The sequence below is a fragment of the Vulpes lagopus genome, chromosome 19 (assembly GCF_018345385.1).
Source record: "Vulpes lagopus strain Blue_001 chromosome 19, ASM1834538v1, whole genome shotgun sequence".
NCBI lineage: Eukaryota > Metazoa > Chordata > Mammalia > Carnivora > Canidae > Vulpes > Vulpes lagopus.
The window spans coordinates 44661785-44687729 of record NC_054842.1 but is presented as its reverse complement, the minus strand read 5'-3'; the positions used below and the strand labels follow the sequence as shown (position 1 = coordinate 44687729).

The 25945-nt window shown below is 37.8% G+C and overlaps 2 protein-coding genes across 6 annotated transcripts in view; one reads left to right on the top strand and one right to left on the bottom strand.

Moving 5' to 3' along the window:
* LOC121479085 (ceruloplasmin) overlaps window positions 1-6286 on the top strand; it is a 62755-nt gene extending 56469 nt beyond the window's left edge. The window contains exons 21-22 of the mRNA XM_041734589.1: window positions 2257-2361; window positions 6151-6286. Coding sequence (XP_041590523.1) covers window positions 2257-2360 — 104 coding nt within the window. The 3' untranslated portion in view covers window position 2361; window positions 6151-6286. The remainder of the gene's footprint in view (window positions 1-2256; window positions 2362-6150) is intronic.
* HPS3 (HPS3 biogenesis of lysosomal organelles complex 2 subunit 1) overlaps window positions 1-25945 on the bottom strand; it is a 39108-nt gene that overhangs the window by 3545 nt on the left and 9618 nt on the right. The window contains exons 3-16 of one of the 5 annotated variants that reach the window (XR_005984640.1): window positions 25623-25794; window positions 25434-25519; window positions 23014-23206; window positions 18091-18172; window positions 15088-15242; window positions 12730-12838; window positions 10303-10484; window positions 9266-9446; window positions 8157-8390; window positions 6710-6895; window positions 6148-6336; window positions 4806-4913; window positions 998-1204; window positions 161-255 (exon numbers count right to left, since the gene is read on the bottom strand). Coding sequence is in view for 2 of the 5 variants with exons in the window: in XM_041734595.1 (XP_041590529.1) it covers window positions 161-251; window positions 998-1204; window positions 4806-4913; window positions 6148-6336; window positions 6710-6895; window positions 8157-8390; window positions 9266-9446; window positions 10303-10484; window positions 12730-12838; window positions 15088-15242; window positions 18091-18172; window positions 23014-23206; window positions 25434-25519; window positions 25623-25794 (2175 nt within the window). In the remaining 3 variants the exon portion in view is untranslated. Of the gene's footprint in view, window positions 1-160; window positions 256-997; window positions 1205-4805; window positions 4914-6147; window positions 6337-6709; window positions 6896-8156; window positions 8391-9265; window positions 9447-10302; window positions 10485-12729; window positions 12839-15087; window positions 15243-18090; window positions 18173-23013; window positions 23207-25433; window positions 25520-25622; window positions 25795-25945 lie in introns of those variants that run through there. The other 4 variants (XM_041734595.1, XR_005984642.1, XR_005984641.1 and 1 more) reach the window with 4 other exon arrangements.

The window sequence follows — 25945 nt, the reverse complement described above, 5'->3', positions numbered from 1 at the left end:
GAATAACCAACGTGATGGATGTCTTGAGATGATAATGCTAAGACAGTGTCACATCATTTGAGAATCACATGAAAAAAACTAGAGAAAGCAAGGCTTCTACAAATTGTGGGAACTAAAATTAAGACCCAAAATTATAATCAAGCAAAAAAGATTATTTTACCTTTTAATGATGACAAGTAAAGTTGACCTTTCTCTCCACCGCATTTTATTCTGTGACAAAGTTCAGGAAGCAGTTTTTTCCACCATAAAGTCTATCTTAGGAAAAAATGAATAAATTTTAAGTATATTTTACACTCAAATTTCCAATGAGAATAAGATTGTGCAGGAAAGCACAGGGCAAAAATACACTATTTTGATTAAGGCACCAAACTTTGTTACAACATAAGTTACATCAGCAGCTAGTCTTCTGCTTAAATTATAACATAAATCAGGTCTGTAACTTGAAATATCTAATGATACGTATGCTGTACATATGTACTTGGCTATTTTCAAGAAGAAACATAGACATGTCCTATTATCATCTCTTAAGTGACAAGAAGAAAGGAAGGAAAGAAGACAGGAAGGAAGGAAGGAAGGAAGGAAGGAAGGAAGGAAGGAAGGAAGGAAGGAAGGAAGGAAGGAAAAGTGGGAAGGAAGGAAGGATGTGAAGGTAGGGAGGGAGGAAGAAGTACTAAAATGTAAAACTCTTCTAATTTCTAAGCTAAGGACCCCATAGCCCAGAAAATATTTTCCCATCACATATTGTTTCCCAAATCTTCAGGTAATAGCCTACTTTATTTCCAAACAAGAAATTTTTAATGAAGATAGCATACAATTACCATACTTTTTAAGTCTCTAACAGTATTCAAAGCCCATAACATGTTAAACATATATGGTCCCACCCAGACCTGTGAGGTTGGATTGATATAATTTGTCTCCGTTTTACAGATAAGGCAACAAGGCTATCAAATGTGATTATCGCTAATCAAACTTAAAAGACATAAACTGAAAAGCATACCCGATTCTCTTCTTTCAGTTCATGATTAGCATATGGAATGATCGCCTCTGGGCATCTTTCTAACAGTGTGTCTATACAGTGTTCATACTCTTTCAAACGCGTATGACACAGAACATGGACACTGAGGCCAGCAATAGTGTCTTCTGAGAGTGGCTCCAGGAATGGAATAATGGAAGCTATGTCAAATGAAGGACCACATATAAGAGACTATGAACAGAAAAGTGAAATGTTACGGAATGAGGCACCCAAAAAACTAAAGCACAATATACAGAATACAATTTTTTTTAAAAAAAGACCAAAAAAAAAAAAAAAAAAAAGACCAAACATCACTTTCCAAAAAACAGGAAACAAAAAGATGAATGCAGTTTTAGAGCACATGCATACAGTATTTATTTATATGTCTAAGAGGACTGAAATATTAAATAAGCTTGAAACCCACCTCTAATTTAAAGAATAAAAATCTGTTTAATAGAAAGCAATTATTTCTAAACTAACATGATTTTAGTTGCTTTGGAAAGACTGCCAATGAAAACTAATGGGAATGTTTTAGGACTCTTTTTGTTGTTGTTGTTTTAGGATTCTTATCCTAAGGAAATAATCAACAATGTGGTCAAAATTTATGTCCAGTGATGCTCATTTCAAGAGTAGTTGTAATACTGACCAAGTAAGATCTATGTTAAGTAAGGAATAAGTAGATTACAGTACATTCATATGGTGGAATATTATAGAGCCATCAAAATTATTTTCTAAGGCTAGTTAACGAGAAAATGCCCATAATAAAATGAGGAGTAAAAAAAATGTCAATACAAAATTATATTCAGAGCATGATCAGTTTTGTAAAATCTACATAGGCACGTGCACATATAGAAATGCCTTTGGAAAAGCACTGAAATGTGAAACAGACCAGCTTACTGGATGGAAGGACAGTAAGACACAGGACACTTTCCTGTGTCTTCCAAATTTTCTATAAAAGCAAGCACTGCATACATAACCCAAACTAAAATTTAACATTTAAGAAAACTAAAGCAATTGCTAATAACCTAATAATTTATATCAATGCTATTTGCCACAAGCTGAAAGACATAAAGAAAGTAGTAGGTGAGTATTCAGGACTTTACTAATATTTTACTCTTAAACATTTAAACTAGAAACACTACTTTTGATTCTACCACCAAAAGATTCTCTGCTCTCCCTTTCTTCTGGATAAAGATGAGATGGTCATATCCTGACTCTTTCTTCTTGCATCCTTTTTACTACAGCATCTTCTCAGACGCATAAGAGGATGTGGAACGTGAACTATTCGTTTATACTCAGCGCGATTATTTTATTCCATGTATCTACCAAGGAATGGACAGGAGCATAAGGTTGGTCCCTTTCCATCCTTGCAAGTTTAAAAATCACCTTCATCTGAATAATTTCCTGACAAGACAGCAAACATGACCATCTGCCACTTGTAGGATTTCCCATGTGAAAAAAAAAAAAAAACAGGTTATTTCTATATTCAACTTTTGATTAATTTGGATCGTGGGGAGGGTAGAAAGGAGCAAGGCATGAGTAAACCAAATCATGGTTAAATGAAACTAGTAGAGGCTTGGTACAAAACTGATTACCCAGGAACTTTTACTTAGTTGTATCCATATCATCAAAAAGTTTAACAAAATAAGAAACACCAGAAAACACAAATATCAATGAATTAAAAGTGGTCCAAAGGTTACTACTACTCTTGAAAATACTGTTAATGTTGTCTGCTTCTTAGCAGAGTGCTCCTCTTGTTTCCAGTATTGAAAATGGACTCCTTTCCACACCCAACACGTGCACTGTTCATTTCCTTCTCTGATCTAGATCCCTCATCCTCAGCCAACGATGCAGGGCTAGAACCCACACTCTGTCTTCTCTACCTACACAATCTAAGGAGTGGTGATTGGCAAGGAAGTGGGACAGGGGACCAGGACAATTATGACAAAAGGCAGGGCATTTACTAGTTACTGTGTCTTTCCAAATAGCAGCTTTTTGACCTGTAGATGATTTATAGATTCTTTTAAGTTTTGCGCAAATACACTATTACAGTGATTGAGGACAAGAGACAGACACTCATCAAATCTGCGTGGTGATGGTGGGATGCAGGAGATAGAAGAATCATACAATTTTGGAAAAGTTCTCCAGGTGATTCTGAACCTCCTATTCCTCTAGGTGAAAACAAATGAGATCTTTTTGTTCCTTGATGGTTATTTTTTACTTAATGATTAAGACTAATCAACCCACAGAGGATCTAGAAAGAGATACAATTAGGAAAATAATTTCTTAAAGTATAGGTTGGTTACATTTCTATCTTTTAACAGCAAAGATTCCTAGAAGAATGCATTCTTTTTAACTACTTTAAAATGAATTTTTAAAGATCACTCAATTATACTTTTTCAAGTAGTGATTATAAATATGCTTAGAAGCTTTATCAGGTGAGATTTAACAGGACTTGTTACAATTATGATCTTAAATATTTAATACACATAATCTGGGAGGGCAAGGCCCTGCCTGGCTCATCCAGTGCCACAGAACACATTCACAGCACATGCTTGAGGAATATTTGCTGAATGAATGTATCTGAGGCTAAGCCCTATGGAACCTCTGTACCATAAGGGTACTAGAATATACGAACCAACAAGAATTTTCTCTGGCAATATTTTATGAATCTCCATTTCTGGAGACAACTCAGGCCTGTCCTGTCTAAAGGCTGAGTCTAAGCAATACGGGCTCTTGAGCTTCTCTCCCTGACCTCATCCCCAACTTGACATTTTGGTTTCTATAAACAGTAACCACACTTACACCAGTTCCCAGTGTAAATCAGGGGTTGCAAACTCAAAAACCTAAAGAGGCTAAAGCAGATAATGAAAACGAGTGAGGGCAACTGGGTATAAGAAACATGGACACCAGACATCGTGTCTGGACCAGGAAGACCGAGAGATAAGAACTGTGGCAGACAGAACAACCAGAGCACTGACCACAGAGGGGAGCCACTAGTTCTCTCCAACTCTCAGGTCTCAGAGGCAGTGAAAGCCCAGGGTTACCAGTTCTGCTGAATTTTTCAAGAAAAACTCGAAAATCAGAATTCTTCATTTGAAATTTCAATTTTATTATATATTGGTACTACATTGGATAGACCAGACAAAGCAGGTGTGGGGGTTATATACTCAGTCCCTGGGCCACTGAACTACATTAAATAAAATCATACACATATCTAGCCTACCTTGTCCACCAAGTCAGAGAAGGACTTTATTTCTCATTTGTGGTCAAGACACTGTCACAGTCAGAAATCCTGCAGGATGATCTACATTTTCTGATATTTATTTATTTTTTTAAAACTCCTCCTCAAGGAGCCAGATAAACTGGCTACTTTAACCTACTTTCTATTAGACAGTGGTGGTGGGCTTGGGCTGGAGGCCTAATATGTATGTACTAAACAAACAAACAAATGCCATCAATAAAAACACTGCTAAATATTTGCCATACTTTCATTTCACAAAGTGTTTCCAAGCACATCGAAAATGAGGCAAGACAGTCATGAGACCTGGTGAACTCACTCTCTGCAGGCAACAGAACCAGCCTTGGGAAGCTGCCAGCCCTACTCTCAGCAGTTTCAGGCTGAAGCAGGAATGTCCTCCAGAGCTCCTGAGTATGCCCAACTACGGATTTTGTCCCCCATTCTCAAAAAAATATATACCCTCTAGATTAACAGGACACCCGAGGTCTTGGCAGGTTTAAATCTGACACTATACTGAACGCATATTCGTAACAAAGAGACATTTTTATTTACCTGTAATTTTGAAAGGTCTTCTCTATAACTTTTATCCACTAATGAATCAGATGATATTAAGACATTAACCCATGGATAGATTAAGCCATAATGACTACAGGCATTTATCTAAAATGTAAAAGAAATTTATCATAAGCAAAACACAACAAAACAAGATTCTCTTCGCCATTTCACAAAGAGCAGGCAATTGCTAATCTTCCACCATGTCACAGAGTAAGGTATACACTTTTCTGGGAACAGGAAAAAAAATCTTTTAGAAAATATTCCCCTGGAAAAGTCTCAGCCTCGCTGCTTGTCACTGAATAAAACTGCACCAATAATGGAAAAGGAAAAAAAAAAAAAAAAAAACCTGCACTAAATATTTCCTTATATATTTTTAAATTTTTTATTTCTTTTTTATAAAGATTTCATTAATTTATTTCAGAGAGCAAGTGCCCACGTGCACATGAGTGGCAGGGAAGGGCAGAGGGAGAGGGAGAAGCAGACTCTTGGCTGAGGGTGGAACCCAATGTGGGGCTCTATCCTAGGACCCTGCGATCATGACCTGAGCTGAAGTCAGACACTTAACCAACTGAGCCACCCAGACACCCCAAGATCTCCTTATATTTTAAATTTTCAAATATTCCTAAGAAATAGGAATTTCTAGAAAAAAAAAAAGCCAAATCTGCTTTTAAGCTAATTTTACTCAAAAAAAAACTTAACAGTAATATTAGATTTTTTTTTTTATTTCTACTACTTTCCTTGTTAGGCAAAATCTCTTCCATAAGTTCGCAAGATACTTCTCATAAAGGCCCCTTATTCAAGAAGTAGGTAACTTTTCCAGTGAACACACATTAGGTACAACAAAAAGGAGTAGAGGAGGAAGGGGACAGGAAGTGGTAAAGAGTTGTTAGGGCTCCTGCAAGGGCTGCAGAACAGCTCTTGTGTGTGCAACTGACAGGAAATGAGTCCAGTAAAGGAAGTCTCTCTCCCACAAGCCTTCTGAAGTTCTCCCACCATGAAGGTCTGCAAATGGGTCTTTTCTTGTGTTCCACTTTGTAGCTATCCCCTGAGGGAGTACAGATGTGTTTTGGGGAAAGCTCCTCCCCTTTGCTTTGTCTACTGCTGGTACCAATGTAAGTAAGTAATCTAAGAGCAGCAGGGGGCATTCTTTACAAAACAAAATTATTTAACATGCAAGGAATTTACTCATGGACGAGTTTTAAGTGTATCTTTAATTCCTGTCTATAAGATATCTGGTAATATAAATGAGGTTTGCTACTAAACCATTATAAATAAGAAGGTAAAGTATTGTAATGTGTAATGTATAAGTTTAATTTAACTTATTATTCTATTTTCTCACCAGATCCTCTGATGTTCGCAATGGTATGGTGTCAGGGGGCTGCCTCTTGGATAATCTCCAGATGTACTGTGATGTGAGTTTGAAAAAGAGTTCCTGGAGAACCACATCTGGGAGACCTGCTACAAGCTGAGCTTCCCAAAGGTCTACCAAGAGCTGAGGAATTATATCTTCATCTTTGCCACAAAGCACCTTGAAAACAGTGGAACAAGCCCCCATAGCCCAGATAAATATAGTATTGATCGAGTTACACCTAGTCTGAATACACTCCATCGTGTGGGCGATGCACTTAATAATTTATCATTAGCATTAATGACAAGGGGAAAGTAGATTCAGATATTTGAACAGAAAACAGATTCTTTTTTTTTTTTTTTTTAGAAAACAGATTCTTGATGGCATAAATGGAATTTTCTAGATACATTCTTTTAATCTGTACTTTTATAAATTTGTTATGGGTAAGTCTTTTTTTAATAAAGAAATGAAAACTCAGTCTCTTGTTCTGCTTCCTGTCCCCCACCAATTTTATCGGCCTATCCAGAACCATTACATTTTGAAAATGACAAACCTTAAAAAAGGAATCTGCTTCTTCAATTCCCATTTTGTTGTTCTTCTGTAAACCCAGAACTGCAGCCACAAGCAGTCCAGGCTGAGTGTCCTTCAAGTGTGCTGCAAGCTCAGTTGGAACAATCTGTCCCTTTCTCTGGTGCATCAGTAGCCGAGGTTCCAGAATGAAGCCACACACCAACTTCATCTTCAGATAAACAAGATATTTAGGATCAAAATGTGCATTGCAGTCATCTTGAAAATATATGCCACTGCACTCAAGGTTCATGGTTAAACTATTAATATTTCAATGTCAACTTTTTCTTTAACTACAAAGCTCTTGCTTTAAGAAGGACATCGCTGTTAACTGTCTTTGAAGAAGTTATTAATATTTAAGCATCAGGATATCCTATTTTTATAGAGAGCCTTATATTTAAGTCTAGCTGTTTAAAAATAATATACCTTAAAAATATAAAAAGAATATATCCTAAGAAAATTTATCTTTCTAAAATTGTACTCTTCAAAAGGAAGAGCACACCTCAATGTTGACTCGCTCTCTTCAGCATAACAAAATATGTCATTTGTACAATGATAAAGCACTTCTGCTTTCTTGTTTTAGAAACTAATGTGATACTGTGGGCATTTGATCACAGGCAACAAAACAGCAGTATAGGAGCACAGGATCAAAAGTCATATTACCCGCTCCAAATCCTGGCTCAAACACTCACCAGCTATGTGATTTTGGACAACTCATCTCATTTATCCTCTCTTTGTCTTAGTTCCCTCATCTGTATAGAAGGTATAGTAATAGCTTCTAACTTAGAGGATTGTTGTAAGAATTAGGTAAGATAGCATATGCAAGAGGATTAGAATAGACCTAGGAAGTAATAAGTGCTCAATTAACATTACCTTTTAATTTCTTCCCTTAATGTTTAACATCTTTGGCACATGGCCCTACATGGCTCTCTTTGAAAGAAAAACTTCCTCTTCCTTTTCTTTAATGTATCATTCAAATACCAATGTTCCATCACGTAATTTTTAATTTTCCCAAGTGCAGGCCATTTCCTCAACTATTAGACTCCTAAGGCTCATGGTTAACTCACTTGCTGTACTTGAATACACAACACTCTATTCTGTTTCAGTGGACATACCATATCCCTCATACTAGACTAGACTGTCCCTTAGGGCAGAGCCTGTATATTCTTTAGTACCAAGTACTGTGCTCTGAACCTAATGCAAAGTTGAAAGGTCTTTGGATACCCATTGCTCCCACTGATCATTCTTATTTCTTTTCCATTTACCAGATCCAAAGCCCAAGCACTCCCACTCTGGGTCACTTCTTTTCTAACATTAAGTCTATTTTCCTTTATGACTAAGAAAAAATGAACTAGGCAGAGGCCAGAAGGAAACACCTCAGGACTACCAGGTCCTGTTTCATCCTGCTGTTAATACCAAGCAGGGCACTGTACCTCTGGATGGCTTTTCATTTCATTTCTGTGCATGTCAAGATCTCCCATTTTCAGAGCCAGCGCTGCTTTGGTCAATGTCACTAAGATCGATGAAAACCCAGAAGTATCCAGCTTTCTTAGATAGCTCATGGCAGTTAGAGGATTAATATTCTTCATAGAAGGACTACAGAGAATATGGGGCAGTTGCTTTGGCTCAGCCACATGGAACATTTCAACGACTTTTGCTGCTAATTCCTTTGTGAACATAATTAAGAAATAAAAGGTCAGTTAACCAACAGAAAGCAACAAAGTCAGGGAAAAAAAAAGCGATACAAAGCCAAGATATAAACTTCCAAATAAGATAAAATTATAACATTTGGATTAAAAAAAGACAGCGTTCATGATGATTATGTGGGAGACCTGAGATGACCTGAAGTGATCTCTTTGCTGAGTTATAATGAAGAAAAAGCAGTGAAAATATGTACCAACTTGTGGCTAACATTTCCAATTTTAAAAGGAATTCAAAAGAAGAGAATAATTTGATTAAATTACACCTAAAAGTCCATTAAAAAAATTACAGCTTATTATAAAATATACTTAATGAAGTAATTTATACAAAAAAGTTTCATTTCTCTCAAAACCTTAAAACATTTGGGTCTTACAACGTCCAGCTTTATCCATTTGCGCTCAGTTCTTTTTAAAAATACATAAGGGGCTAAGAATAAGCCTAAAGATCACTGGGCCAGGATTTAATAAGTGAAGGTTTGGACATTTGGGAGTTTGGGAGTACAAAGGGCTGTAGAGAAGAAGGAAGGCAAGGCCCTGGGTGTGTGTCATTCTTCTAAAAATATACTCCTGTCACATTGGACGGGTCACTCAACCACAATGGACTATGTTCCTCCATCTATATAATGAGAAAGTAGGAGATGGTGATTATAAGTTCTTTTCTAAGCTATAATTCTAGGTTTATTAATGAAGAAAAGGACACATTCAATGCCTTTAGGAACAGGAGAAAATAATACCAAAGAACAATATTTGGAAACTGACTTCTAAACAGTACTACATAAAATAAATTGCTAAAATGAAAAGTTAGGAAAGTTAGGTATAAGTAAATAGAAAACTATATTAACTTCACTTAATTCTTCATCCAGGTTTTCATAAAGTGAATGATTAATGTAAAAGATTAATCCCCTCTCGTATTTTTGCGATCCATCCTCTAGTACCCAGTCTGCTCGGGTTAGAACTTCAGCCATGGACAAACCAGACATCTTATAGTAGGGCAAGGCGAGGTGGGAATACTGGGTGTCAAGCCTAAAGGGAAGGAAGTAAAAAAAAAACCCTCAAATTTGTCATTTTTAAGCCTGGATGTCTAACATTTGATAATAAAACAGATAATGCTTTCCAGACGACATAAATCTCAAACTACTCTTCTACTGCCGTTAGCAGTTGGAACAAGTTCCCAAGTTTCATTCTATAAAGTCATTCTAATTACAGTTTCTTTTTGCCTGCTTATAATTAAAAATGGAAAAATAATTCATAAGGTGAATTTCAGTATTTATAATGTGGCTCTAAAATAATGGTATTGATAGGCACAAAAAGTCTGTTTTATTAATTTATAATCATTGCCATGGGTCAAGTAAGCCTCTGAAATAATCATATATAAAAAAATCTATAAAGATCATTCTCAAAAATGAAAACCACTATTCATCCCAGTCCTTTTCTGAAATCATAAAAGCACTAACTACTAAGATTAAAATCACAGGCCATCCAACCAGTATCTTTCCCTTAAGGCTAACAGGCAATAAACTAATAATAACAGCTGTTTCCAGGATTTTCAAGGTCATGAGCATGCCCAGAAGGCCTGAAAGAAACTTAATTCCTAAATTAAGTGGAGGGAGACTCATGAACTAGAGATTCATAGTTCATCTAATAAATTATAACTCCTTGAAGACAGGAAAAAGTCACGGTCATCTTTGTAACCCAAAGCTTAGCATAGCACCCGGCAAACGGTATGTGCTCAACAAATGCTTGTGGAAAAAATATTGAATAAATGAGCCACCTCCCCTCATGGACTCCCCCATTTATCAGGTAGCTACACGGAAAAGCTAGTACATACACCCAAAGGTCAAAATGGCTTCTTTAACAAGTTTCCAAGAAGCAAACCAACCTGCTATAGCAGTCTCCAAGGTGCCCACAGCTTTCTTTAAATGCTTCCAAAAGCTCTGCTTTTTCTCCAGGTTCCAACTGACTGGCATCCATCAAAGCAGCCCTTACTAACAGATGAGCCTCACTAAGAAGGTGGATGCAGCTCTGGGTTTTTGCAGTCTTGTAGGTATTACTGTAGTCTACCTGAAACAAAAAAAGGCCAATGGCTAATATTGCTGCAGAAAGACACTCAAAAGTCTCCTGGTTCTTAAGAATATCTATAAATTTTGTTAGTAAAGTTCATAGACACATTATAATCTAAAAACTAAAAGGTGGTTATTTAGCATCCTGATAGGGCCTACCTGAGGTGTTCTTTTCTCCCACAATCCAAGAGCCAGTTTAATATATGATTGAAAACATTCCCTTGTTAAACAGTGCTAATCACTAGAAAAGGTATAAATAACATTGTAACACTGTTAATTTAGCAATAATTTGGTCATAGGTCGATAAGGCTAACATATATGAAGAAGTTAACTTTTTTAAGTTCTGTGATTTAAATCTTTCTTAAACTCAGACTGAGTATCCTTCCTCTACTGTAGTTTCAGGTGATAAATTAGGTGCTACTTGGTCTATTTCTGTAACCCACAGTGGACTTATTAAAATTATCACTAGCTAATCTAAGTCAATCAGTATTTTCAGATTCCAGCAAGCAAATCATCTAGACGAAGTCTTAAGACTTTCAATTAAGCAAGATTAAAAGGACAGGGCAAAGCTGATACAATTATCAGCATTAAAATGCCAGGGACAAATCAGGCGAAAGCTTGACCTGATGATCAAAATTAACGTCACCAGTGAGAGGCCCGGATCTCATGTGCTTCCTGATGTAACACCCTGAGAAAGGCACAATGTTACCTATGCAACATATTGGCTGAGAATGAGCATATGTAACCTGAATCTAAACAACAAAAATAAACAAATAATAAAAAATTGTAAAAAGGTGGAGGGGCAAAAATTTATTTTAAAAAAATGTCTATTCCATAAAAAATAAAGGCTTTGAAATTATTCCAGATTAAAGGAGGCCAAAGAAACATGACAATTAAATGTACTACCTGATGTTAGACTGGCCCCTGTACTAAAGAAGGGAAATGCGGGCAGCCCTGGTGGCCTAGCGGTTTAGTGCCGCCTTTAGCCCAGGTGTGATTCTGGAGTCCCAGGATCAAGTCCCACATCGGGCTCCTTGCATGGAGCCTGCTTCTCCGTCTGCCTGTGTCTCTGCCTCTCTCTCTCTCCCTCTCTCTCTCTCTCTCTCTCTCTGCGTCTCTCATGAATAAATAAATAAAATCTTTAAAAAAAAAAAAAAAAAAAGGGAAATGCTGGTAGTTTGTTACTGAGTCAACTGACAAAACTGGAATGTGTGTCATGTTAAATGTATTAAGCATTTGACTGTTCTGCAATGATGTAAACAAATACCTGGATTCTTAGGAAACATACAATGAAGTATTTAGGGGCATTAGGCTCCGATGCATATAAATTACCTTCCAATGAACTGCGATGGGGGCCGGGGAGGGGGGATATGTGTGTGTGTTTAGAAAGTAGAAGAGTACGGGCAGCCTGGGTGGCTCAGCCGTTTAGTGCCGCCTTCAGCCCAGGGCATGATCCTGGAGACCCAGGATCGAGTCACATGTCAGGCTCCCTGCATGGAGCCTGCTTCTCCCTCTGCCTGTGTCTCTGCCTCTCTCTCTTTCTGTCTCTCTCTCTCTCTCTCTCTCAGTCTCTCATGAGTAAATAAATAAAATCTAAAAAAAAAAAAAAAAAAGTACAAGAGTACAAAAAGAGAGAGAAGCAAAAGGGGTAATATCTATGGGTCAATCTGTGTGTAGAATTTACAGGGCTTTATTTCTACTATTCATTTCCTTGCAACTTTTCTGTAAGTTTGAAATTATTTCAAAATAAAGAGTCAAAAAAAAATTGCCAGTGATGAGTAGGCAGCCGTCACTCTTAAAAAAGGAAGAGGGGTGCCCCCTCTGGGCTGTACCCACAGGACAACACTGCAGGTGCACAGGGCCCTAAGATAATCTGCTAATATTTCAAAGAGTGAGACAGGAATAAATGATCTAAGATTTCTCTCAGCTCCATTTCCTGGTTCTCTTTGCTAGGGTTCAAAATAAAGGTCAAAGGCTATTTATGTTTAGACTGGTTAATCGATCCTCTTTGAAGGGTGAGTATAAATAAAGAAGTCTTATTTTAGTGAAGAGAATTTCTACTGGCTCCTCAAATGTCAGGAGCTGTGAAAACGAGAAGGTAACAGAAAGATATACACTACTGTGAGATAGAGCTTGCAAGCTGGTTGGCTGTGGCATTCTGAATGTGTGATAATTAAAATCAATATCTGGTCATGAATTTCACTTTAAATTTCTATAAATAAGAGTTGGAAGTCAGAAAGGAGTACCATTTCTTTGTACAGTTGCACCGGTGAGATTGTATCCACAATATACAAATTCCACCCAGCCTCAGCTACAGGAGGTGTTTTAAGCTTAACACTGGTTCCTTTTCTAGAACTAAAAGGCAAAACAAAGAACAAGAATTGTAAGATATGACATGGCAATTAATAAATGGCAATTTTAAATGGTATTAGATACCTAAAAAGAACTATGCAATCATTTTCATTTAGTGTTTTCTTCAGTGATTAGCTGTACACTTGATTTTTCTATAGGACGTTAATTAGTTCACAATGCTATATAGGCTTTCAGCATTTAATATTCTACAGTTCTCATTTACTGATAAATCAATTGCTTCCAACTTACTCCACAAGAATTCTTAAATGGGCAAAATGCTCAAAGAACAGGCAAGACCCTTCAAAAGGAAGAGGGACTTGGCTGAGAAAGTGCCTGTGCCCAGTATCTTTCTTGCAGATGGCCTTTATGAGTCCAGCATGCCTCATGCCACCAATCTAAGCAGAAGCTCCAGCAGAATAATGGGCAAAACACTCAGGGCTGTTGGGAAAATGCAGAAGACACATATAACCATGGGTCTGCTTAAAGTACTATCTTATCTCTTGCTGTCACTATGTGATACATTTTCTTTAGTATACAATCTCTCTAAAATGTAGACCTCTGACCAAAGAAACCTTTGAATAAGTTAGAGTTTTAAAAAATCAGTTAAAAATAGAATTTTTAAAAATGTCAAATGTGCAAGATTGAAAATTGTTCTTCCTCTTTCCAGAAAGCTTTTAGAGTCAGTCAGTCTCAGACCATTCTGTGCACACTGAGTGTGCACTCTGAGCGACCAGTTACCCAAATCAACCTCTGATTATTCCTGTTGGGGGCACAAAGCACAGACACAAAAAATTTGAAAAAGCGAAAACAAGTTAAAAATAAAAACTAATGCTTGACTAGAAATACAGCTCTTCTTTGACTCATGATGAAGCCACATCCCAGTAAACCTACAAAAAATTGAAAATATCATAAATTGAATACACCTAACCTCCTGAATATCAGAACTTAGCCTAGCCTACCTTAAACTTACTCAGAACATATAGATTAGCAATCATCTAACACAAAGCCTATTTTATAATAAAGTATTGAATATCTTATGTAATTTATTGAATACTGTACTGAAAGTGAAAAACAGAATGGTTGTATGGGTACAAAATGGATGTAAGTATATTGGTTGTTCACCCTTGTGATCATATGGCTGCCTGGGAGCTGCTGCTGCTGCTGCCACTGTGTAGCATCACAAAAGAATATCGTACCACATGTTGCTAGCCAGGAAAAGATCCAAATTCAAAATCCAAAGTATAGTTTCTTTTGATTGGGTACTGCCTTCAACACCATCATAGTCGAAAATTCGTGAATCAAACTATCATAAGTATGGGACCATCTGTACACTATCTGCCTCTCTTCCCCCAGACAGATTTCTTTCCTAATTAAATTGTTCATAGGAGAACATAAAAATCATCATCATCTAATTTCTACCATTAAAGTTCACAGAACAGAAAATGCTGAACAGAGGCATAACTAGTCTGAAACTAAGCATTCTATTCCAAAACTGTAAAAGCAGAAAATCTAAGAGTCAACCAGAGATTAGTGTTACCAAAATGCAATTTTATCTTAAGGTGGATCATACATACCTATTCTTTCTGAATGTGCTTTAAGGTAAGAAATGCATTATTTTCTTTTGAGTTGAAATACTAGAAAATAAAACTTGGATAAAAATGTAACCCCTGGGGGGGGGGGGAATGTAACCACTGAAAGGTCAAAGAAAAAAAGTAGTAAAGAGCCTTGTAATTTGGATTAGCATTAGAGGCTCTGTCTTTCCTATTAATTACACTGAAGAGCATGTTCTGGGGCACCTGGGTGGCTCACTGGGTTAAACATCTGCCTTTGGCTCAGGTCATGATCTTAGGGTCCTATGATCAAGCCTCGTATTAGGCTCCCTGCTGAGTCGGGAGTCTGTTTCTCCTTCTTCCTCTCTGTGCTCTCTTGCTCTTTCTCTATCTCTCTCAAATAAATATAATTTTTTTTTAAAAAAAGAGCATGTCTTTGAACTTATCTAAAATGCCACAGGTTTTTATTGGAACTATTTTATAATTCCTTTTCTTCTAAAATTCCAAGATTAATATAAAGAATATTATAGAGATCATTGGAACTTTCTTTTCTTTCTCTGGGGAAAAAATATATAGACAAACCATCTAATCATTCAAAGTTTTGATTTTAAAAAAGATAAAGTAGGACACACACAAAATATACCAGTAACAATTGATTCCAGAAACTTTGGCAGGAATGTGGGGAAGTGTGGGGATGCTTACAGAAGCCTCTTGGGTGATTCTCTTCTCTCTGGAATGGTCTCAGGGTCTGCCTTGGTCAAAAGTATGAGGTGGTTTTTAAAGTGACAGATGGCTTTCAAACCTATGAAAAGCTGTATTCTTAGAGCACAGACATCCATACTGACAGGTGGGCAAGCCTAGTAAAGGAAAAATCAAGGAATAAAGGCACATGAACTTTAATCTTCAAAAATCAGTCTGTTTTTTGATAAAATCCTGCTCCCCATCTCGGCCTCGTTCCAAAGAAACAATCTAAATTTCTATTCTTATCAGAGCAGGAGGTTATCCCGTCTAAAGTTATGCAACCAACTACTTACTATATGTGTGCCTGCCAAAGAGCTACTCAGTATTTACTGAGTGAGCGCAGACAGCAGGTACTCTTGAGCCCTTGACAGCTGTGGGAACCCCTGTCTGGCTTACAGAGTAGCTCTAGGAGTACAGCTATGGGCTAGTAACCTGCACCTAGAGAAATCCCCACTAACAGTGGGCTGGTTCAGGGATATGCCCCAATGTAGTTTCTAGGAAAAATCAGACAATATAAAAGGTCATTCTACTGCCCAGAAAGAACATAAATGGTTTCTTAATGGATGGGTGTGCAGAGGAGAAATGCTTACACGTTCAGAAGGACCTTGACTGTTAGCTCCTTAAGGTGCGAACATTGCCTGGAATGGATGACACACAGTGGGTGTGTCAGGTAAACAGAACAAAATCGTGGACCAGGAACCAGGCTCCTGTCCCTGTAAGGGAGCACTAACTCAAGCAGAATGGATAAGCTAATAGAAGAGCCATTTCTGGAAGCTCACAAAATGACGCTGCCAGGCCTGTGCCCTTTCTTCCATTAACATTATTTTGGTTCTGAGGTCATCTTCATTGTCCCTTTGTACAAAGCGATTGGGGAAACACCTCCATCTACTTTTTAATTCCTAAGAATAGATAAGATGGCCTTAGCTAGTGCTGAGGAGCCAGAGTCTCAGAGGAAAAGGAGATAAGATGTACACTTTGGATCAAATTCTGAGATTGTGAAGTTTTTCTCAGACACCATAGCTTCCAAAGTCTGAGTGAGCAAGAGGGCTAGATATGTGCTGGTTCAACTGATACCTAGAATTTAAGAATGGTAGAGTCACAGGAAAGAGGGAGCCATAAGGTACGACCATTACTGTCCTTCCCTCTGCCACTTTCAAGAGGACTGGCCTCAAGGACAGCATCCCCCACCAGCTAGCTGCCCATCTCTCTTCTTATCTCCCTTTCTCTCTTCCTTGTTCCTTCTCTCTGGTTTTAGGAGACTCTGAGAAGATCTGCAACATGATTTCATTTCAAATGTAGATTGATCCTACCTCAATCTACTATGTATCCCTTGGGATCCCTGGGTGGCGCAGCGGTTTGGCGCCTGCCTTTGGCCCAGGGCGCGATCCTGGAGACCCGGGATCGAATCCCATGTCGGGCTCCCAGTGCATGGAGCCTGCTTCTCCCTCTGCCTATGTCTCTGCCTCTCTCTCTCTGACTATCATAAATAAATAAAAAAATAAATAAAAATGTTTACTATGTATCCCTCACTCCAGCATCACCACCTATGTAAGCCTACGTCTTTCTGGTTTGAAAAACAAAAAATAAAAAGGCAAAGCAAAGTGTGGAGAGAAGAGAGGGACAAAGAATCTGTTGGCTTTCCATCTTTACTAGGGAAATAACCCTTATTTCTAAAATATACTCTTGAAAAGGCTATGGTGTGTATCCTAAACACAGACAGAAAGGCATGGGAAAGCTATAATTCAGATTTCTTAAGAGGCCAAACATAGGCAGTATGCCTCGTCAGTAACAGAAAGCTATAGGCAAGCCACGCCATGAGCTACTGAAGAGAACTCAGATCACGTAAAACGCTATCGTATGTCACAATTGGGGTGGCGGTGATAGTGGAAGAGGACCTTGGATACATTAAGCACTATAAAGTGCTGGCTTGTTAACATAACCATCAGTACTGAACACTTATTTTTCTAGGAAAAGGTGTTCTAGGTACCAGATATACATAAACGAACTTATTAAAGTATAGGCCATCATAATTTGGTAGTTTCCTGCAGCATGTAGCTTTATAACACACATCCAGTCAAGTAGTTTATACCTGAGAAGTGGAATAGCATATGATGACTATCACACAAAGGATCAGTCTATTTCTGAGAACAGAAATTCAAGGTCAGAAAATAAAGAATTTCATCATAAAGCTGCCTATGGTTATTCTGTGGTCAAATGCTTTTCAGAGAGGCACAGACACCTGGATGGCTCAGTGGCTGAGCGTCTGCCTTTGGCTCAGGTCCTGATCCCGAGATCCAGGATCGAGTCCCGCATGGACTCCCTGCAGGGAGCCCACTTCTCCCTCTGCCTGTGTGTCTCTGCCTCTCTCTCTTTCTGTGTCTCTCATGGATAAATAAATAAAATCTTAAAAAAAAAAAAAGCTTTTCAGAGAATAAGCATATTACTTCTCACTGAAAATAAGATTCATAATCTAGCACATCCATTAACTCTTAGATTAAGACTACAGAAATGCATTATAGGCGTATCTGATAACAGAATGAATAAATAATTTTAATGCATTTGTGCTCTTGAACACACTGATTTCTGTACTGCTTTGTTAATAGCTATATACAACAGCCATCAGTATTTCCATTAAAAAAGAATATAATTGCAGTATTCTATATTTGTAAAATACTCTCTCTGATGTTACACTACACATATTCTCCACCAAATTTTAAAAACTATGCACTCTACCTAAATTCTGAGTGAAATATTTGCAAAGCAATCTTAACAATTGTCTTCTAAACCATGAATCATAAAATGCTTACAACTTTATGTCCAAAAGTTCTATTTTGATAGACAAGATATTAAGACCTTTAATCTTTAATATTCACCAACTTAAACCCAAGAGCAAATTTGCAAGCATTCACATATTCCTTTTTGATCTTAAGATTTTGTCGTTATCATAAATAAACCAGTTCTAACCTTCAGGGTGGTGTCCACATATGGGTCTTCCTCACGAGCTGCCGCTGCACTGCACCGCACTGTGAAACACTGTAGGTTGTTGCTAAGGAAGAGGACAGATAGAGATGAGCAAAGCAGAGGACAATAACCAACATGCCCATAGCTGGGAGGATTTCACAGAGGCAAACGGAGCAATGGTGGGGGTGAGGGAAGACACAATTATTTGCCACACGTTGATGATTAGTCTACTTCCTAATAAAGAGAGCACTTCAGAAACTCTGTGGAGTGTTTTTAAAAATATACGACTGGAAAAAAATATATATATACAACTAGTCCCCACCTTACCCCTACTGAATCATAATCTCTAAGGGCTGAATCTAGATATGTACATTTCTACAAAGTGCCATGAGTGGCTCTGTTGTACACTTCTAGTTAAGAACCATGGATCTGGAGGGTTGGGGCATGGGGTGACTGGGTGACGGCCACTTGATGGGATGAGCACTGGGTGTTATAATATAAGTTGACAAACTGAATCTAAATTTTTTTAAAATCTCATTTTACAGACAAAATGATGTCCGTAGGATCTGCTCAAGGCACAAAGAGGAAAGAATCAAAGCCAAGATTAGAACCCAAGTTTCCTGATTACTACCCCAATCTCATTCATCTCAGGATGAAATTGAGCCTGGATTAAGCTGGATAACACACCGAGACTATGCAAACACATATCCAATGGTAGAACGGAAAATCACAGGCCATCTGAAAGAATTTTGAGAATTATCTACCCCAGAAGCTTGTTTTAAAGATGAGGGCATGGAAGTCTTATGACTGGTTCAAGACATCTCTGGAGAATGGAACCAAATTAGATCCCAGATCTCCTTATTCTTCACACTCCTCTAGCCTTTCCATAGCCTTAGGCTGCGTTGAACTGTAAAATGACCTAGAGAACCCACAGTCAGTACACTAGTGATACCTGGTGACTAGTGGATAAATCAACACCCCAACACTGACATTAAAAACAGTTAACTTAGAAATTGCTACAAAACCCATCTTGCAGTGGGTTCTCAGGAATAATTTTTATTTTTTCCCATAGGAATAATTTTTTAAAAACAAATTTTAAAAGTAGGAGAATTGAAAATGAACTATGTTGAAATAAAGCAAACCTAGCACTGATCTTATAATAGAAGAAATACTTCTTGGGGTGCCTGAGTGGCTCAGTCAATTAAGCATCTGCCTTCAGCTCAGGTCACGATCTCAGGGTCCTGGGATGGAGCCCCATGTCACGCTCCCTGCCCAGCAGTAAGTCTGCTTCTTCCTCTCCCTCTGCCCCTTCCCCTGCTCATGTATTCGGTCTCAAATAAATAAAATCTTTTTTAAAAAATAGAAGAAATACTTCTTTATAAGGAAGGCATTCTGACATTTTCACAGTTGGGAGATTTTGTACTATGGAAGTAAGAAATATCACTTAGGGCATTTTCCCCCTGTTTTGGGGAGAGACAAATGGCAGCTTCAGCCCATTGCCATCTCTATTTCCAAAATGTTCTAGGACATGACATCTGGAGTCATAACAATCACTGGAATAGTAGCACCACCACTTAGAAATCTAGAATAGAGAGTTAGCACCAGAAAGTAAAATGAGTAAAAGGGACTCTGAGATAGTGAGAAGCAAAAAAGCATGTCAGGTGGGGCCAGAATGACAAGTAAAAGTAGCTATGGCTATAAAAATAAATAACCGTTAGAGATAAAAAGGCTGGTCCTCTGACTCACCTCCACCTGCAATAATCCAGCTATTGGCTATTGCTGGAATACTAAGCAGCATTATAAGAGAAAAATGAACTAACTGAAATGTGTTGGCATGGAAAGATGTCCAGGATGTGCTGCTAAGTGAAGCAGCAAGTTGCTGAACGGTGGACATCATATGATCTACAAAAAAAAAAAATCATAAGTAATAAATGTACTGTTTTTTAAAAAGTTGAACGAATTTAGACTAATTTTTTTTAAGATTTTTATTTATTTGAGAGAGAGAGAGAGAATATGAGTGAGTGAGAGAGCACAAGCAGGGGGAGTGGCAGAAGAAGAGGGAGAAACAGACTCTCTGCTGAGTGGGGAGCCCGATGTGGGGCTTGATCCCAGGACCCTGGGGTCATGACCTGAGCCAAAGGCAGACACTAATATATACCAATTGTTGACATGGTTGACTCTGAGGACTAGGATTATTTCCCATTTATGCATTTATGCATTTATGTATTTCTAAAAGGATGATATTTACATGATTCTATGTTGTTCTTAGAGTCTTAACAAAGTTTTTTCTATTGCTTTTTTTTAAACATACTAGTCTTTGAGAAACTTTTTTTTCTTAAGATTTTATTTATTTATTTAAGAGAGAGAGAGAGAGAGAGAGAGCACAAGCAGGAGGAGCAGCAGGCAGGGGGGAGGGAGTCTTCCCTGCTGAGTAGAGAACCTGACGGGAGCTTGATCGCAGGACCCAGGGATCATGACTTGAACCAACTGAGCCACCCAGAAGTCCCTAAAGAAACATTTTGAGACAAACTTATGGGTCAAGATATTTCTAAAATATGTATTTATCGGGTAAAATAATATGTAAAAATAAGTTTAACAAAATAGGATTGTAAAAATAGCGGTGAGGATCCTTATTAAGAATCTGAATTTAAAAAAAAAAAAAAAAAAGAATCTGAATTTAAAAAAAAAAAAAAAAAAGAATCTGAATTTACATATAACAATGGCTATTCTAATGTCTACTGCTTCCACAGTCAAGCTAATGATGTCAGAGTGTATTTTGGTGCTGATATTAAGAAAAGCTTCAATAATTTCTTACCCGGAGACAGGCAAAACCCATACATTTTTAAATCCCTATAACCATATTTTTAGGACTCTATATTCCAAACTAATTCATGACTTACATTTAAGAGAGATGGGGAAATATATTTAGGAAATCAAATCACTAAATTCTCAGTATCCTTTATATCTATGCAATCAGATAGAGAAAAGGTTAATATTTTGGGACAGTAATTAATATTTTATTCTTTCTTTCTTCCTCTAGTTTTTCCTTGGCTTCTAAGATGCTATAGTTCCGTGGGTTCTTTTGTGTCCTTGAAGATCCTTCTGTTCCTTCCCTCCCTTCCTAAACACAACCTTCAGCAGAGTTTAGTTTTCCAACTACTTTCCTCTGCTACATACTCTTGGAGCCATGATCGCTACTATGACAGTCAGCACTTTTTTGGTGGTAATAAGACATCTACATTTTCCTTTCTTTTCTAATCCCTGGTTCTGTGTCCAAAAGCCTATCTTACATTTCCCCTTGATATTCCCTAAGTGCCTCAAACTCAAATGCCTAAACCAAACTTCTTTTGCCCCACACTTCGCCAGCCTCTGTTCTTTCATAAAAGCAGTCTCAACATTCCGGTGGGGTTTTCCAGGCCTCCTCCATTCCCCTCATCCCATCAGACACTAAGTCTTGTCATTCTCTACTGAAGCCTCTCCCATCCATTCTTCCTCATCCTCTCACTGCTACAGCTCCTCGTTATCCTTCCCTGAACCAATTTACTCATGTTCAATCCATCCTGCATGACAGCCACCACTAATTTTCCTAAAGCAATGCTTTTACTACACCACTTTATTCATCAAAACCTTTAAAAGTCCTTAATTTTCAAAGCCCTGAGCTCTCTCTTCAAGCATTATTTGCACTACTTCTCTGCATTCCAGCTGCTTCATATGAAGTTAAAGAACATCACTGTGTGCAAAAGATTGGAAATTACAGACTAGCTATTTTCACAATGTTCACCTAGGAGACATACAGTAGGATTTCTCCTTACACCAGACAATGGGAGGAAAGGGCAGCAACCATGCTGAGTAGCAGAATCTCCAGGGGAGTTCAATGTAGTCTGAATACACTGTAGCACCTGCTGTAGCTTCTGATTCTATCATCCAGTTGAAAAAAGTTAAAAATCACTGTCGTATGCAATTAATTATTAGATGCTCCTCCAAAACTAGACATAGACTTTGTTCCTTATCTTCCCTGTATCTATAATGCTTTTCTCTTCTAATCTACTTCTGTAGATTCTAGCTTGCTTTTCTCACTTCAAGCACAAAAAACTTCCTGTATGACTCAGACAAAAGTGATTTCCCTCCTCGCAGTTCATACACCACTTTCACAAAGTCGTATTTTTCACAAATCCCCTAGTGTTTGTGCCCCATGTATGTGTCTCTGGCCTTCTTTCATGCTGTTGCTTTAGAAAGCAGATGGTGTACCTTATTCACAGTTGCTTGGCCAGAAGGCCCAGTGTAGTGGCTTGCACATAATCTATTCTCAAAAAAACAGGAAATAGAACCAGAAGCATCGGTTACTGTTAAGATAAAAGGAAATGAGATCAAAATTCTGCTCAGGAACCCAGGTTACGTGCCAGCATATTAAGATAAGGCAACTCAAAAGGCATCTGCCACCAATTAGCCGCATGACCTCACCAATCCCAACCTCTGGATTATTTCCCCATTTGTACTAGTCAGAGGTTAGAATCAGATAGTCTTTCTGGCTCCTTCACAGATCTAAACCATTATGAAATAACTCAACTCATAAAGAAAGGATAGGACAGAAAAGAAAAAAAAAGGAAATCTAAAAGGAAATCCAGAGGTGTCCTGACTGGCCCCACTGACTTATCATTAAAATTCCTTATGAACATTTTTCCTCATTAATAACTGTATTTACAGAGGCCCCTATTCAATCTAAGAAAAAAAAAAAAAAAAACAAAGGCAAAACCATAATCTATATCTTTGATATTGAAAAGGTAGATATGGGCCATCAAAAGACAAATATACATCATTAATTTATAATGCTATATGCTGGTTCACGCAATTCTCATTTCAGAAGCACCCCAAGAATTTGCAGAAGAAAAAGTGACTTAAAGGCCAGCAAGTAACACTGTAACATACCTTGCGATGACATGCAAAAATTGTGGTGTGAGCACCGCCTGCTGAGACTTCTCAGGATACTGGTAAACTGACATTAATTCAACAGATTTGACAACCATGTAGAGATAGCCCACATGAGGTAATGAGAAAAAACAGAAGAGACTCAGTAACTCTTTTTCCTGAGACAAATTTTTTCTACCAGAAGTAAGAGAACCTGCATGAAAAAAAATGGGGGGAAACCCATGAAACTAGTAAACAAAAGAAATTGGTATCTTAACTTTTCCAAGCAAAAAAGTCTATCAGTGGATAACCAAAGAGTTGCTTAGGAAAAGCTGCTCTTCATAGAAGAATAACAGTAAAAAATGAAAAGGGAGGGGCACCTGGGTGGCTCAGTCGGTTAACTATCTGCCTTTGGCTCAGGTCATGATTTCAGGGTCCTGGGATTGAGCCCCACATTGGGTTCCCTGCTCAGTGGGGAGCCTGCTTCTCCCTCTCCGTCTGCCTCTCCCCCAGCTCATGCTGTCTCTCTTCCTCAAATCAATAAAAATCTTAAAAAAAAAAAAATGAGAAGGGAGTGATATAATTAAAATATCACCATTTTGCAACCTCTAATAAATTAACAGATCTAATAATCAACAGTGCTATTAACATCATAAAAAAGCCAACCAGATACCATGTACCTTCCAAGAGAAGTCAGCACTACTTGTGCTACCAAATCATCATCTTCATAAGCATCACTACCATCATCATCTAATCATAATCTAAATCTAGACCAGCATTGTAGAAATATAACATGAGCCACATATGTAATTTAAAGTTTTCTAGTAATCACATTTTAAAAAAGTAAACAGAAACAGGCAAAATTTTCAGAGTATATTGTATTAACTCAATATATTCCTATTACCATTTCAATAAGCAATGAAAAATTAATGAGATATTTTATATATATGTGTGTGTGTGTATTTCTGTACTAATTCTTCAAGATATGGTGTGAATTTTGCACTTAACAGTGTATTTCAATTTGGATTAGTCACATTTTAAGTGCAGAAGAGCAGCAGGTGGCTAATGACTACCATACTGAATAAAAAGCTTTAGATCAAGCTATCAAATCATAGGAAAATATAGGGGATACAGGAACATGCTAAATGACACTGTGGGGAGTCAATTAGCAAAAATTCAGATTCTGGGAAATTCTATAGTGTTAGTCTAGCTTCTTGCTAAATAGACTGCAAAGAAAAGAGAGAAAAAGGGAGAAGCCATTAGATAGAAGCCCTCTAACATGGCTCTTTGGTCTCCAGCGTTGTCTCATGACCCTCTGCTTTGCTCTACCACTAGGTCTTGACTCTCTGTTCCTCAAATAGAAGATTCTTCCTCTATCACAACGCCTTTGCTGCTTCCTCTGCACCAACCGTATCTCCAAATCAGCCCTGATTCACTCTTCAGATCCTCTTTCCTGGGAAGCCTTTCCTGACCCCTAAATGAGGTTAATATCTTTGTCACAGGCTCTCAAGGTAGGGTTCTTTTTCCACAGAGCACTCATTTTGTATGTAATTGCTTATTCCCTGAAAATAATCGAATGTCTGCTTCCTCCCCCACAAGACAATAAGCTCCACGAGTGCAAGTACTTTGCCTACTTTTGCTCATTACTGGGCCCCTAATATTCAGCACAATACCCAACATACACTGGGTGTTATACTACATGTTGGCAAATTGAACTCCAACAAAAAAAATTAAAAGAAAACAATACCCAACATAGTAGGCAGTCAATAAATAAATGTTTTCTAAAAAAAAAAGTAAAAAGTAAAAGAAGTTTATAAACACATTGTATCAGAATAATATTTATATCGTCCCTAGGCAACATCTAAAGATGTTAGGCAGGCCAGGACTAAGTATAAAACTCAATGGTGATTCTCAATCTTGGTTGCCCATTAGGTTCCAGGGGAGCTTTTAAGAAACTATTGATGCCCAGGCACCAGAGTTGACTATCAAGTCAGATTCTCCAGTATGTAGAGCCTGGGCATCAGTATTCTTTAAAGCATCCAAGTAAGTCCAAAATGCAACAAGGTTGAAAACTACTGCTTTGAATGAATTTCCCATTCAGTCAAGATTTGCCCACCTTGCTCATAAGACCATCAGAAAAAGCTTTGCCAAATAGCCAGCTAAAAAACCCCAGTTGTAACAAGGTTCAATTTCCCTTTTTGAGCCAAGTAACCATTTCAAAAAGGGAAATGCATTTCTTCTGTCGTGTCCCCTTCATGGCTTCTTCTAGCAGAAACAACTTCCCTTTCTATGCTCACAGGAGCACTATTTAGCATTATTTGCTAAGGAACCTGTTCAAGGCCACAGGAGACTCAGTAGAGGAACCTAACGTATTACCACATCAGACTCCCCTCGAGCCCAGGCCTTTTCACCTCACTGCACTGTAGCACTGCCATACTTACCTGTTTGGTAAATGGGTAGCAGCTGAAGCGAATGTAACTTGATGTCATCAGCTAAGACATATGATGAAATATCAGGAGCAAAACGTCTGTGAGTTTACAAAAAGAAAAGAAAGAAGAGATCTAACTTCTATGTACTTCTAAGCCGGCAAATATATATTAAATGCTGGTGAATGAAAAGCTTTGTAATACTTATAGAGCAGGTGCTGAACGTGGTAATATTTTATTTTTTCGTCAGCTAATCCCGTTGACTCCAGTGTAACAGATATCCCAGATTGGCTACTTTTTTCACCAAGAAGTTCCATGGGCTTTTGACAGATAACAAAATCATCTGACTCAAGCTGCAAAGTTTCATTACTGGCACCTTAAGAAATAAATTTTGAGAAAAGAGTTTAATACCTCCAAGTACTACTTGAATGAAAATTAAGTTTCACAACACCCCCATACGAATTAAATAGACATATAGAAATTTTATTTATTTACACACAGACATCTCATATATTTGCAAGCCACTA